The following is a 15,918-nucleotide window of genomic DNA, read 5'->3' on the forward strand; positions in this document are numbered from 1 at the left end:
TTCACTTTGAAATAAAAACACATAAATGTCGAAACAACTGCAATACATAAACATGAAAAAAATTCCTCTACCATTTGCTTGGTGCTCTCAATAACAGCAGTGCATCCCAATTAGTGTATCAAAAAACATAAGAGAACACAAATACAGAAGACAGGCACTCAAAGTCTGCAAAGACAAAATTTCTCGACTCTCACAACTGCCTGCAAGAGCACAGTCCTGTCCAACCACCTGTGCTAAAACTCCACCTTTTTCAAACTCAAGTTTGCTTGCAGCAGGCTTTAAGACCCAACCAATTCCCACTACTCTGGGCTGACGTGCTGAGCTGCATGAGGTGTCTCATCAAGTGACAAACCAGCAGCAGCTCTTTGTCTCACACCATGAGAGACTCAAGGCTCCAGCTTCTCCTTTGACCTGACTTGCAAAACAAGAGAAGTTGCAGCACACTGCAGGGCACAGAGGCTCAACCTGGCATCCTGCCAGCCAGCTCTAGCAGATTTTGGTACTGTGGTGTTTTATATATAGCAAGAAGCAGGTCCCAGCCTTCTGCTCAAGCTTCAGATTCCCAAATGGTGTGAGGAGTAATTGCTTGTAGAACAGGCTAATTCTGAAGTGAAAGAGGGCACAGGCAATGGTGTGAGCAATACTGGCAGAGACACTTGACGTCAATCAGCAAGGAAAAAACCAAAATATCTATGGATTGCCACAAGAATTAAACCCAGACTACTTCAGACTGAAGAAAAAAAAACAAGGTAAAAAATGCGTGAGATTGAATCTTCACCCCTTTGATATTTTAGTTCTTCAGTGTCTCCCACTATCCTGTTTCCACCTACATGGGTGCACCTGTAAGTATCTATAACCGCCTAAGAGTTATTTATGGCAAGCTATCAAAACTGAAGACATTAACTTCAGCATCTCAAAATACCTCTCACAGAGCCCAGAGGCACAAGGGGAGCAAGGAAAATGAGCAATAAAGCAAAGTATATAACCTTGCAGACCTGAATTGCTTTACCATATGAAAATTGGACAAGATGCAAATTAAGGAAACAAAGGTCCACTGCAGAGTAAAAACACAAAAAAAAAAAAAAAATCAAAGAAAACAAAACAGATAATGGGGGAAGGGTAAAAGAACCTAAAATCTGATACCCTGTAACCAGCTATAAGGCTAAAAATTAACACAAAATTCTCACTAAGATCTCTGCATGGAAGCATTATGACTGAAGAAAAGGCATTTACTTAAAGAAATTGAAGACATTTTAAGAACTTAACTACCATTCAAAAAACATTATGGACCAATTAACACACCTACTTTAATAGAGAAAAAAAAAAATCTAAAGAAAAATATTATGTACTTACTATCATTTAGTGTAGTGAAGTCCAAGAATCGATATTCATAGCAAACATCTATTTTGGTTTCTACCTGGGGCCTCTTCAAAGTTGAATAGATATTACCAGGTCGTTTTTCATCATGCTTCTCTAATTTGTTCAATCCACAACCCATTTCAGCAGTTCCTGATACAAAGAGGTAGGGAAAAGGGAAAATGCATAAGCATGATTAACTTTGAGGTTTTTCCTTCTGGTTTCATGCCCCACACTAGTACATTAGGGTGATTTTTAATTTTTAAATGCAAGTTGCCTACAAACTACATAAAATCACGTAATCAAATAAATGCTGTAACTTAAGAATATACTACTCATATCTACCCTCAGACATACTATTATTTTATTGGAAAATCGACAGTTTAATGTATGTATTTTGCAACTTTCAAATGTATTCAATGGTACACTCTGGAAGACACACATTCCATTATAAAAAGTAGCTGAAAATGCAAAATAACTTGCTAATATTAAGGTTGTCAGCCTAGTAACAATTTCTATATATGCAGTTACTAAGAGAGCATCTAGTATTAACTTTTACGCAGATCTCTGTAATATTCAAATTAATATCCAGCCTTGTAATTTAATGTAAAAAGCAAGTTCTCTCTGCAGAGAACTACCTGCATTTACAGAACACCCTCACTTCCTCCCACATCAATTTTTAGGAGATAATGGCACTTTACGAATCTGTCTTCAAAACAGAAGAGGCACTTGGCCACAGAACTGCATTAGATAAATCTAGTTCTCTTTAATAAGCTGCCAGCCACAACATTTTAAAGGATTATTCCTGACAACCATTCCTGCTACACATTAAATGTTTCTCAATATCCTGCACATTATAGCTCATCTGGGTACGAAAGAATGGAAGAATTACTTGCTGAAAATATTCAGGTGATCCAAACCCTCTAATTCCTCTCAACAACATTGGTGGGGCTCAGGCAAATTATTTCAACCAGCATCAAGTACAAAAACAAAAAGTGTGAAGACACATCAGGTAGGCACCTAAGGTTTTTCATCACAACCACCTAACATCCTGCCACTGCCTACACAGATAAAGTCATGCTCTGAAAACAGGGAGGGAAATGTAGAATAAACACCCAGTTAGAGAGAGTGGCTCCCACAGGCCCCCCCAGATGCTCAAAGGCATGGGATCCATATAGTGTGAACACACTGCATGGAGCACCAGGAAGGTCAGTGCCACAGCCTCCCTGCAAGCTGTGACACACAGCAGTGAGCACCTGAGAAAGTTCAGGCACAGATCAGAGCTGCCTTTACCTTGACAGTTTATAAACCTAAAGCAGAGAATGAAAACCTTGCTCAGGTTCACCATCTCCAAAGAGCTGCTAGTAAGCCTATGCCACAGCTCCATTCCCCAAGAGCTTACAAAGTTAGGCAAATATACAGCCCCAATGTATTTGGAAACCACTTGCATAAAATTATCTACATTTTTACTTATACTGTGGTTTAACTTTTATAAATTTTGTTCCTTCCTCATACTTCCTTGCAAAATCATTCTTATTAATATTTCCCAAGTCCCTTGCTATATTTTGCTATGATAAATGCATTCTGCCTTTTCTGCCATTTCCTAGACAGGATCTGTGGTGTGGTCCCTTCATCACCCCACTCACTCTCATTTGCATCACTGTTCTCATTTCTCTACATGAACACAGGTGGCCATATGCTCAAAATGAGATCTTAACAAGGCTTATGAAAATAACATTCATGCTTCCCTGTCTCTAGTGCAAATAATACACCTACTGCACCTAAAATCATCATTCACAGCTGAATCATCACATTCACAGTTTACTGTCAACTTCCTAGCAGACAAAGAACCTGTTTCTCCTTATTTTTATGCAACACAACTAACTGAGAAGTTTCCAACTCATCTCTCATAACTTTTTTCTATTCCTATTTGCTTCTACTGCTCAGTAATAGCCTCACCCCATTCTCCAGCACCCCTGGAAGAAAGAGCTGAAAGTTTTTCCTGGGCTCAGCAATACCACCCACCTTCTTATCATGTGCAAAGTCCAAAAATGCACACCTACATCTTCCTGCAAAGTCCCTAATAAATTGATCAAAATAGGACTGAACAACACATCAACCTTGAGAAAAGTAATACAGTAAATATTTGATCACATAGAACCTGGAAGCAGAAAAAACATTTGCTACAAAGACCTCTAGCATTGAGAAAAAAGGATGATGTGATATTTGTATTCCTGAAGTTTCAATATTTGGTGGATTCATCCAGCAGAAAACAACTTTCCTTAATTATTTTGAAGGAAAGCTAAAAACTACTTTAACAATTTCTATCAATGAAATCGAGGTTTGCAGATTCAATTTTTTTAAATTTGGAATTTAAGGTTAAAAATCCTCATGATCTTTTTATGTTCCCAAAGTGATACTTTCCACCTTTTTTTGTAATGACAACTATTACCATTAAAAGATTATTCTTTCATATTTACAGCAGTTTCTTCTTTTGCCTGTGCAATATTATTTGTTTCAGTCTAAAATGTTATTTATTTTAATACATAAACATGTGTTGCATATTAATGAGCCTAACAAGACACTAGGTATTTTTCCATAAGCTATAATGGAACACATCTAGCAGCATTCTTGTGCTAAGGATGAATTAAAATAGCAGTAAGTCTTAGCAAGTGTACCAAATTTCTTGTTTCAGCAATTGCCCAGTAATTCTTACACATCATAAGTACACAGCGTTTTGTAAGGAAAAAAATTTCATTTCAGAGGTCATTCTGCTGCAGTGCCTGCAACCTTTAGTTATACAAATAGTCTGAAATCCACAGGACTCTTAGACAGTGATGGCTGCAGAAGGAGGCCTTGGGGACTCTGCATTTCACATCGCAGAGTGTTTTGCATTCTTTCCCAAACTGGGGCGAAAGTATTAAAAAATAAAAGCCTGCACTTCCAGCAGCAGCCAGAGACACTCTCCTGTGCTTCTCCAGCAAACATTTTCTCAGCCCTTTGGAAAAAAACTCCTCCACCCTCACTACCCATGTGAGCAACGACCTCTGCGAACAGAGAGAACTCACAAGTCAATCAGCACAAGCTACCTGCCCACTTGGGAATGGACTGAAAACACACTTCTTTTTGTTACTAATTCCCTGAGTGACTGCTTCCTAGAAGACTGATTTTCACCTTAGTGCTGTTTAGCTAAAACTTCAAATAGTATCCTTGAGGATAAAGGCTTCCTCACATTTTGCTAAGTATAGGCAGTTGTGTTACTTAAAGCAGGCATATGGAAAAGGATGATGAAAAAAGATGCTTCCACTTGAAAAAAATGAGGGATCAGGGGACAAAAATTAGGTTTCACAACATCACAATCTTTTCCACAGTAATTAGAATACACATGCTACAGCAGTAGAAAACAAATCTTCAAAAATTAAGTTCCTATTTTAACAGAGAACTCTAAGTGTGAAAATAATTCCACAGAGGTAGGAATCCTTAAAAGTTTTCTCAAATATACTGATGATGTGTGTATGACAAGTCATCACTCAATCACCAGATTCTGCTCAAAGTTATCCCACAAATGTCCTTCTGGGACAGCTTGCTTTACAACCTTTCAAAGGCTTTTAATATCAGTTATTACCTTCTTCCTTTCATTCACAGCAAAGTTAGTGCTGTTTAGTCTTCCCACCATCATCTGAAAGTATCTCCTTGCTTTTCACTTACAAATCTACTTGTCAACAGGACATTATTCCCCTTCTAAATTTTCTACATTGCAGTTATCAAAGACTGCTGTAAGAAATGTTCATCACTGATGCATTCAAAGTAATCTAAACTCACTCCAATGCACATTTTCAGGTGTATTAGTTTGCTGTAAGACATGCTTAAGGTTACTGTACTACATAGATTTATCCTGGCTTTCTATACCTGCATGTGAATTCCACTTTTATTCATATTAAACAAAAATATTATCACTAATATTCACTTTTTAGCAAATTAAAAAACAATCCTTCCAAAACGCTGCCAAATTTTCAAATTCTTTTTGCTTTGCAGTAGGTTCTAAGATAAACATTTTCTTTTTCATTAATGCAGAAATTAATTATCAACTCAGAAGTTCTATACTTAGAAAAAAAACCTTGGAAAAGTAACATTTAATGAAGAACATTAACCCCTAAAATTATGATTTAGCTATGGGCTTTTACAATTACATATGCCAGAAAAACTAATTCTGTTCACAAACTCACTTACATTGCAAATTAATCTTACATGTGGTCTATGATCTTGTTGATCTCAAACTGTTCATGTGTTCAGCCACATGATGATAAAACCAGAACTGAAACCCCAATCTCACAACAGATTGGAGTTTTTTAGTCTACATCTTCACTTTAACTCTGCAAAGCATCAAGAATAGAAGGTATGCTGACTTGCAGAACAACAGCAAAGCCTAGTCAATTAATTCCTAAGTTTCTCTTGTGAAGGCCAGCAAAGGCCTTCACTGGTTAGGAAAGGAGCAGCTTGCTTCTGCAAACTGAAGGCAAATTTTAACCCAGGATTTGCACATCCCAAACAAACTCCCAACTCACAAACTGCAGAATAAACCTCTTGCTGCCACCTCCTCCTCCCCAGTACTGTCCTGCATTGTGTACTTTAAGAGCAGAGGAGCTCTGGGGAGCATCTGGAGGTACAGGTGCTGTACCTGTACCTGGTGAAACCCATCCCAGCATGTCCAATGACCTGACCCTGAACGCTCCTCAATATAAGTCTTATTGAAACCAATACCATCCTCTGCCATGAAAAAAACCCCAAAAATTACAACAAATTGTAGCCAGCAAAAGAAAAAAAAAAAAAAAAGCCAGCAGTATTTCCACTTTTAATCACCTCTGTGATCCATGACAATGAATGTATCTTGAATGTATCATAGGAATTTTTACAGCTCTTTTAGAGATGTGTCAAGTTCTCAGCTGATGATTTCTGAACCTCAGCTTTGCTAAAATACTCTCTTGCAGCTTGAATTTGCTTTCTTGTGTTGATAGTGTGTGTTCAAAATAGACAAAATATAGCAAGTTCAGAATTAGCAAAGAAAAAGGATAAAATAATACCATGTAGCTAACAACTTATTTTCTTGTTAACAGTGATTCAGGCCCCAGGATTCCTTTTCAGAAGGAAAAGAGCACAAAGAAAAGAAGGGAAAACAAAAAACCTCTTGCCTTCTATCTGATTTTCATTTGGGGGGTATAATGGGGAATAAATGAGGCTAATCTTCTGATTTATTGATCCATCCTTTCATGAAAATCTTTAACAATTTATCTCCAAGGAATAATAATGAAAATTGCACTGAAATGTAACAGAACCACATGGCTAATGGAAGCTTGAATAGATTACCAGAATAAGTAATTTAAGGGATGCTTATCAACTAAGTACATATTGCCTAAATAGTTTATTTCAACTAATCAATGCATAATGTCAATGACTACTTAGAGGGATGATTTGAAAATAATTCCAAAACAATCATTTTAAGTACTTATAATCTCAGAGTCAACTGCTAAGTATACAGCATTAGACTGAGTATGCTAGCAAACGTGTAAGTGAAATACACCACCAGCTGAAATAGGAACAAGGTAATTTTAGTACTTACAATGGCATCCAAGGAAAACATGTTGTATGGAAAATTAATGCTTGTCAGCTTGTTTTTAAGCAAAATTAGTGAGAGCGAGCTTGCTTGCATTAACATATTTAAAGCATTTATGGGCCAGGACTAGTGAACGTATTTTGCAAGCTTTATCATTAATTAATTTATTTTTTAAAATACATATCCTATGTTACTGCTAAGGTTCTTTGCACAAAATATAGAATATAGTATTCTTACTGATGAATGCAGCAGCTGGAAAACAAGATAACTGCAATGTATTAACAGGTTTTCTCTCTTGATTTTGGTTAAGACCTTTCATCTTCATTCTTCCTTCTATGGGTAATACTTAGGTACCTCACAGGGATGCTGGAAGGCATTTACAAATAATTGCAGGACTTCACATTTGTTGTGCAGTAATGAGACATGCTTATTTTCTTAAACCCTCACTCCTGTAATCCTGACCTTTCCATTTTCAAAATAATAAGCACTTCATGCTCAGTTCACTTGCTGGCATGTGGTCACTTAATTCTTGCATCCTTCTCAGTCTATGAAACACCAGAGTGTTTAGTCCCCCACTCAGCTCCAAACAAACCCTGAGAGTGCTTGCAAATTATAGTTAAGTCCCTTTCCCAGCATAGTTAAAGCAATGAAGCAGAGGAAAAATAACAAGGCAAAAAAAACAGCATAACCGAAGCAGAGAATTAAAAACACCAGACCTGGCAAACTGGGTGCACAGGTAAACAAAGAAAGCAGAAGAGGATGCCAGGATGATCCTTTGTCAGTTCCCAAAAAAGAGCCATGCTTCTGACTTCTCCTAATTTTTCCCACCCTGCACAGGTTTCCTTACCACTGCACAGTTTTTTTGTGACATTACACCACCTCAGAGGGAAATTCCTTACTAAGAGATAACTACTTAGTCTTTTTTTTTTCCAGTAGTATTACCATCTAGGAAGATATGTAAGCATATCTTCAATAAATAGTGCAATAATTTTTATTTGTGTGGAGGGATCTGTGCTTAAGTAACTAATGTTTACCAAACAATTTGAAACATTCTGAAAAACATATATATACAAGGAACAATTACCATAAATCAGTCCCATCTATTGTCAGATGTGACAGCTGACCAATTTTTTTTTCACCACATATCTATGAATTTGACCAGTGCTGTCAGGATTTTAGACTTGAGGCTGATAACTAAATCTCAGCTTCTAAGAAGGTTGGTGAAAGAATAATCCCAGATTTATCCTTTATGATTGATTTGATTTAAACTGCAGAGCAACCCAAGTAAATCTGCAGTTAAGGTTTTCAATTTCAAAAAGCAAATCTCAAAAACTAAGGAATTCATTAGTAAGATGAACAGGAATGAGCAACTGGAGGATGTACAGGGGAGGTCTGGAACATGTTTAAACTACAATATGAGTATCTGCAGAACTAGGAACCCAAGGAGTGACAAGAGAATTCATAAGAAGGTTTCCAGACACAGTGAGATGAATTACCTAATAAAGAAGGAAATGTAGAATAAGCAGAGAGCTTAAGAGACAGGAACAAAGTTCAGCAGAAGAACAATCTCGGATCAAGAAACACCAGCATAAAATGAAATGTGCCAGAAGCCAAGGCAAGCGGTGGAAGCCAAAGATACCACAACTCAACAGAAGCAGAACACAAATCAGGACTAATCTGGATTCATACCAAGAACTCTGGAAGACCTGTCATGATGAATTGCAGCCCCAATTGCTAGAATTAAAAGCCAAACTATTTCATCAGATTTGGTACTGTCTCCCAGGGAGACAAGAAAATGTACTGACTACACAAAAAAAAACAGAGAAAAACATAATTTGGCCAATTAAGACAATTGCTGGTCTAGTTTCCAGAGTTTCTAAGCTTCAGGAAGAAAGCAAAGTAATACATGGATAACTATGATATGGATTCAGAAAAGTTAGAACAGACTACCCTGACAGGTCTTGTAAACACAAGTTACACAGAAAGCCCAGCACTAGCATGCAGCATGTCAAATAACACACCAGGATGATAACATGATTTCAACAAACTCTTATTAGGTGCTATTGTTCTCATTGCAGTGTTCACATCACCAACCTGGGCTCGACTCTGCTGCCCTGCATAACACTCTTACTTTGCCCTGTGCTGTCCCTGGGCCTGCAAGTCACCAGGCCACCTCTGTGTGCTCCCTGCCACCAGCCACACTGAAACTCCTCTAGGGAAACAGAGCTGGGGTGTGTGGGTGTGTGTGGGCACGTGAGCAACAGGGTGGGAGGAAGAGGAGCAAGCAGGATCAGGGAGAAGTGGTGGAGGAATAAGGCAAGCCTTGTGCTAGCAGTGGGGGCAATGTGAGGAACAGCAGGTTGGTGGGAGACCCCTGTTTCCCACACCACCCACATCATCCTGTAACATTCATCCAAAATATTTAACACTTGCTCGTACCACACCATCTTTCAGTAAAGCAAAAGATTCAGATAATACCACATCTTTCTACAAAATACTTTTAGACAGTGTATTTCTGGTCGAGATAACAAAGTGTTAATGTCACTGAACAATGCACAGGTAAAATTTATGCCAAAATACCATGTGCAAATGTTCAAGCAAGTTGCCTCCATGCGACAACAGGAGACTATCAGGATGCTAAGAAAGAGTAGTACTATCAAGAACATAAAGAGAAATCACAGCAGATTAAAAAATAAAGACTGAATTAACCTGACAAAAGCATCCACAGGAATTAGATATGAATCCAACTTTCTTTTAAAGTTAACCCCACAGCACTCAGAACCCACAGAGAGCAGGCATAAGAAACAGATGCATATTACAATGTATGCACAGCTGCTTAATGACAGTGAGTAAAACCATGGTAAAACACAAAACTACAGACTTGACAGTCCTATGTTTACTGCCTTTTGTAGTTTGCTTAGGAGTACAACCCCAGCCACCTGATGAAGGTAAAAAGTAAAGCAGATCACTAGTGCAAGGTGTGAAGCTCTGGGATCTCACATGAAGTTAGAGATGGAATAGTAGTCATGTGAATATTTTTTACTTACTTCAAATAGAGACTTCATCAACTTTGATTTTAATTCTTCACAAGTCTGTGACCCCAGCTTTTTCACCACAGAGGCTGAGGCCAGTTCATTATACCCAACATGGTATTTATGTTTCCCAGTACCACAGCTCAGAACTCCCTTAGGGTATTTAATCACAGCTGTATATACTCATTTCATGCTTCATTCTCAGACCGGGGAATGCCAACATTCAAGAGGTGGAAAGCCCCTTGTCTAATGTAACTTACTTGAGGTTAAGCTAGATTCCTAAAATAACCCTTCATTCTGAGACTTTACTTTTTCCCTAGAAAAAACAGAAATTAAATACACATATGTGACCACTACCATTGTGAAAAAGAGGGTTATTGCCACTAACTTGTTATTCAATACCAGGACCTGAAATGGATTGGATTTATTAAAAATAAAACATAAAAGCAGATGTCTAAAAAGATCTCCCCTTGTAAGCTAGACGCCAGCTACAGCTTGATAAGGTTATTCTCCTACAAAATAAATAAATAAATACATTTTTTTTAAAGGGAATTAAAATTGAAGCAGTATACAATCAGACCACAGCTTCCAAACTTTAGCTGAAAACACTCTTTCAGGTATAGTTATATTTTTATTATTTTAAATACAGCATCCTCTTTAGCACAACAGCCACCCCTACCAGGACTCCAGCACCGCTCCCTGTCCTGCCACACAGCAGCCTCTGGCTCAGCTCGTTCTCTGCTCCGAGCCGGGAGCGCTCCGGAGGGAAGCACGCTCAGGCGTAATGGAGAACAAATGTCTCCCATTAATTATTTGACTAAGCCGAAAGTATCAAAGAAGACCTGTTAAAGTCCATTCAACTAAATTCCCCTTTTCTAGAAATACACAGGCTGTAAGAAGAGGCTGTTTTGACAAGAATTTAGACAAACCAGAGAGAAGAGAGATGTATTTCACACTCAGACATAAAAATGCTGAACCACTGCCTCTTTACATTGTAAGAAAACCGTGCTGAAACAACATCAAGAACTTGAAAAAGCAATAAAATTGGAAAACAGCGACTGTAAAATCCCAGACCCCAGCCAGCCACACGATGGCACGGCACCGCCGCCTCCAGGTGCCCGGCATGTGAGGAGCGGCGCCGGGCTGGGCGGGCAGGCGGGCGCTCACCCGGCTCCCCTCAGAGCTCCCTCCCCTCCCGGCTCTGCCTCACCGCGCCGGGGGCTGGACGCAAATAACCATCCCACTGGCTGGAAGGGATTGCCGGCGATGCCGCCCCCGGTTCGCCCCGGCCGCGGGCAGCCCGGCGGAGCCCGGCAGTCTCCGCACTCGCGGGCTGACAGGACGGCACCGCCCGCCAGCCCCGCCGCCCTCCCGGCGGGCTCCGCTCCGGCCCCTGGGCAGGACCGCAGCGAGCGGACCCTCTGGAGCAGCGGCACAGCCCGGAAACCCGGCCGGGGAGCGGGCGGGAGGCAGTGCCCCCCCTCGCCGGGCTCCAGCAGCCCCTCCGAACCCGGGCACGCCGGCCAGCCCGCGCCCCGCTCCGAACTTCGGGAGCCAGAGGACCTCGACGAGTCGCAGCCCCAGAGTGGCTTTCCCCGCTCCGGCGCGCAGACCCTGCCCAGCAGCAACCCCCTCCCGCCCCCTCACCAAGTTTGCCCGCCGAGCCGGTGGGGTGCGCGGCAGTACCTGGGGCAGGCAGCGGGCGAAGCGCAGCCCGGTGGTGCTGAAGGATGCCCGGCGGGCGGAGACGGCCCGCCCCGCTGACAGCGTTTCCTCCTCCTACTCCGGCTGTCGCCCGTGCCCGCCCGCCGCGCTCCGGGGCCGCTCCCCTCTCCGCTCCGCGACGGGGAGGTGCCGGGGCAGCGCCACGCCGCCACACGGCCCCGCGGCCCGGCACAAAGTTTGCGCGGCGCAGCCCGGGGCGGCGGCTCCGCTCCCGCTCGGCCCGGCCGGGGGCCGCGGCCACTTCCTCTTCCTCCGAGCGGCGGCGAGAGCCCCGCGCCCAGCCCGAGGCGCGCAGGGAGCGGGCAGCCGCGCTTCCCGCCCGCTCCAGCGGCACAGCCCAAGGGCGGATTGCTCCGCCCGCCGGCCGGGGCGGGAAGTCCCTCATGCACTGCCCGCCTCAGCCCCCAGCCCGGCCCGACCCAGCTCCCCTGTACTCCCCCGTCATCGCTCGTGATACAAACTGGGAGCAGTGGCTGATACATCGGAGCATTGTGCGGCCTTTCCGAGGGACCTCGATAGATTGGGGAGTTGGGTAGAGAAGAACCATCTCAAATTCAACAGTGGCAAATGCAGGGTCCTGCACCAGGGGAGGAATAACCCCACGCACCAGTTGGGGCCAGGAGCCAACCTACGGGAAAGCAGCCCTGCAGAGGAGGACGTGGGGGTCCTGGGGGACAACAAGCTGTCGATGTGCCAGCAGTGTGCCTGTGGAGCAAAGAGGGCCAAGAGAATCCTGGGATGCATCAGGAAAAGCATTGCCAGAAGGTCATGGGAGGTGATGCTGCCCTTCTGCTCAGCCCTAGGGATACACCTGCAGTGCTGTATCAGTTCTGGGCTCCTCAGTACAAGACAGACAGGGAGCTTCTGGAGCAGGTCCAGCAGACAGATTTCCTTTTGGGAAGGGAAATGAAATCTTGTGATTTCAATGGGGATCAATTTTGGCAAGCTTTGGTCCATGCCCCTGCACTTCATGGCATCCCATGCCTTTTGATGGCTTTCACTTTGGCAAAGATTTTTTTTTTCAGTATCCATGCTTTTTCAATATTCCACTGCTTTTGCAACATCTGTGAGGTTAGTTTTGGCATGTTTTGGTCCTTTGCACTGCACCTCATGTAATCCTGGTGCAGTTTCTTGTAGTCACTAAATGTCCCAGTTTTCTGGTTTTGTGGGGATTTTTTCAATTGCATTTCCTTTGATCATATCTCCATTACAGAGTGTTTGTAAGTCTTTCTTTTCTGTTTCGCAAGATTTCCTTTTCAAAAGTTGGTCAGGGGTCTGGGGAATCTTTCTTACAACAAAAGACTGAGGGAGCTGGGCCTGTTCAGCCTCAAGAAGAGGCAAAGGAGAGGGGAGCTCATTAATATGCATAAAATATCTGAAGGTTGGGTGTGAAGAGAATGGAGCCAGGCTCTTCTTTGTGATGCCAACAACTAAGTCAAGAGGCAATGGGCAGAAATGGCACAGGAAGTTCCACCTGAATATGAAGAAGAACTTCTTTACTGTGCACGTGACCACACACTGGAATAGATTGCTCAGAGAGGTTGTGGAGTCTCCCTCCCTGCAGATTTTCAAAAACCATCTGGACTCAATCATGTGCCATGTGCTCTGGGATGACCCTGCTTGAGCAGGGAGGTTGGACCAGATGACCCCACTGTTGTCCCTTCCAAGCAGCTCCAGGTCAACTGAGTTCAGCTCCCTCAGCCTCTCCTTGTAGGACACATACTCTATCCCTGGCCTTGTTGGCTGGCCACTGAGTTTGTCCCAGCTTGTCAACAACTTTCTTGGCACTGGATTCTGAGAGGGGAATGACATACCTGGACACAGTATGTGGTCTACAAGAGCCTTAGTGAGTGCCAATTAGCTGTGGATCGTCACTTTTTCCAAGCTACTGGCATGCTGTTATCTTTGTTGGCTGTGGTCATACTGCCTACTAGTCTGCAGCCTTTGCAACATAGCTGCTACCCAGACAGTCCCGAGTCTGAATCTCTGCAAGGTACCCTCCCTTCCCAAAGGCTGAATGTTGTCCTTGTTAAATTTCAGAAGTTCATGCTGGCTTGTTCTTGAACCTGCCCAGTTCCTTTTGGACAGCAGCCCAGCCCTGAAGCTGCTTGATCATAGCTCAGTATGCAGCTATGTGCAAATATGGCAACAGTGGATCCTGTCATCTCCTCCAGGTCCTTGAAAGACATGTTAAAATACAAGAGGATCCCACTTGCTTCTGTCCTCCAGGCAAAGTGCAACCAATTAAACTGCAACTTTCTGACCCTAGCTATGCAATGAGCTTTTTACCCACCCAGATTACAGAGTCTTAAACACATACAAAAATAGCACAGGAGCCAGTGCCTAGCACCTTACTAAAGTTGCCACGGCATCAACTACCATCCCCATGCCTGAAAATACCTACATTTTATCAAAGATGGCAAACATTTGGTAAGGCTTGCTGGCACAGAGAGCAGCTGGTCTCAAGGCATCAGCCAGATCTTCTCAGCACCCTTAGACACAGCCCAGAACCCCAGCCCAGCCGGATTTGTCCAGGTCAAGTTCTCAGAAGAATCCCTCTCTTGATGCTCATCCACTGCTGGTAGCTCTTCGCTTGCCCCAATCTTGCCTCCAAGTGAACAGTTCAGGTCATTGAGGCACAGGCAGCTCTGAGTACATCAGCCTTACCTGTGCTCACACTCAACACCTCTTTGTGGTCCTTGTCCAGCCCCTTACTGTTAACAAAGGTTTCTGAGAGCAACATCAGATTTCACAAGCCCTTGTGTATGTCTACACCCTTCCCTACATGCTTTGATATTTCTGTAACTCTTTCACTATAACCTGTTCATGCTTCCACCATGATATTTTCACCATGAAGTTCAGTCAGGTGTTCCCCACTTAGCATAGCTGGTAACCCAATTCATCAACATCATTTCCTCCTACTTGGATGTGTCACTCTTGCATCAGGAAAAGGCTCCATTAAAATCTGCCTGCCTTCCTAGGCTCCCTTCACTTTTCAAAACTACCTCCCATTTACCAGTTCCTCAAATAAGCTGAAGTTTGCTCTCTGAAGTCCAGAGACTTGATATCTTCACTCCCTTCAGGATCTTGAGCTCCATTGTATGACCATGACTACAGCCAGAGTTGCCATTCTCACATTCCTAGACAATTTTTCATCGTTACTGGACATCCATTAGTGCAACACCCAGGATATCTACCAAGAAAGCTTCCTGAAGTTTGCTGGATTGTTTCCAACCCACTATGTTTCTCATCCAGCTGGCAGGAAGCTTCACTCCTCCCCAAGAATCAGTGTCTGTGACCCATAGATGTCACAGAGCTGCTATTTTAATCAACTTTCATCAAAAGTAGCTGGCCTGTAATCCACCACTGTAACCCTCTGATCTTTAGCATTCTCAGCCAGTCTGATTGTCAGTCCAAGAGCTCCATACACTCCAGCTGCTCATTTTACAGAGGAGGCAACCCTCTGCCCTCATCTTCCCTGTCTCTCCAGAAAAACATGTATGCATTCCCAATGCCATGCTTATGAACCAAGTCTGGGACTTTGTGCACCACCTTCGTTGTACTTTCCCTTATTAGGCCAGAAACCTGTTCAGCATCTCCTAAAACACCCTTGACTAGTATGGAAACTACTTGAAGTCCTTGTGCACAGCAGGCACAAATGCATTTGCTACACCTGGTCCACTTGAGAATCTCTCCCTAGTGTGTAGGTGCATAAACGAAATTAAATTATGTAAAAATATATAAAGAAACCACTACATCGGCACATTAATTCCTTCCCAAGTGCAGAGTATTTCTCTATTAAATGCTGGTATTGTGATGGATGACATCTATTTGAAAGTACTCCCCCCACTTTTCCCTCAAGTGCCATCAGGGAACAAAAAAATTTATTCAGTGGCCTCAAGTTCTCTTAAAGCACAACCATCACCATTAGCAAGTAGTCAGTAGCCAAAAGCATAACATCAACACATTGGAAATGAAGAAATCAAGTTAGTTTACCAGCACAAAACTATGAAACAAACACTAGCAATGCATTTTGTCTGGGAACTTTACTCATCTCCTTTTTCTATTTCCTTCTGTGTGTTTTGGTTTTATCCTCTCCATTTCTTTTAATTATACACACAGGTTTTCCTCTTTCCTTGCCCTCTATCATTTTTCCTCCACTCATTAGTTTCTCTGGCTTTCCAACCACGTGAG

At 42.6% G+C, this 15,918-nt stretch overlaps 1 protein-coding gene across 1 annotated transcript in view; it reads right to left on the reverse strand.

Annotated features, from left to right (window-relative positions):
- Window positions 1–11,788, reverse strand: part of RFTN1 (raftlin, lipid raft linker 1) — a 95,862-nt gene extending 84,074 nt beyond the window's left edge. The window contains exons 1-2 of the mRNA XM_066555098.1: window positions 11,686–11,788; window positions 1,354–1,509 (exon numbers count right to left, since the gene is read on the reverse strand). Of these exons, the coding sequence (XP_066411195.1) occupies window positions 1,354–1,498 (145 nt within the window). The 5' untranslated portion in view covers window positions 1,499–1,509; window positions 11,686–11,788. The remainder of the gene's footprint in view (window positions 1–1,353; window positions 1,510–11,685) is intronic.
- Between the last annotated feature and the right edge of the window lie 4,130 nt (window positions 11,789–15,918).

The sequence above is a fragment of the Molothrus aeneus genome, chromosome 1 (assembly GCF_037042795.1).
Source record: "Molothrus aeneus isolate 106 chromosome 1, BPBGC_Maene_1.0, whole genome shotgun sequence".
In the NCBI taxonomy this organism is placed as follows: Eukaryota; Metazoa; Chordata; class Aves; order Passeriformes; family Icteridae; genus Molothrus; species Molothrus aeneus.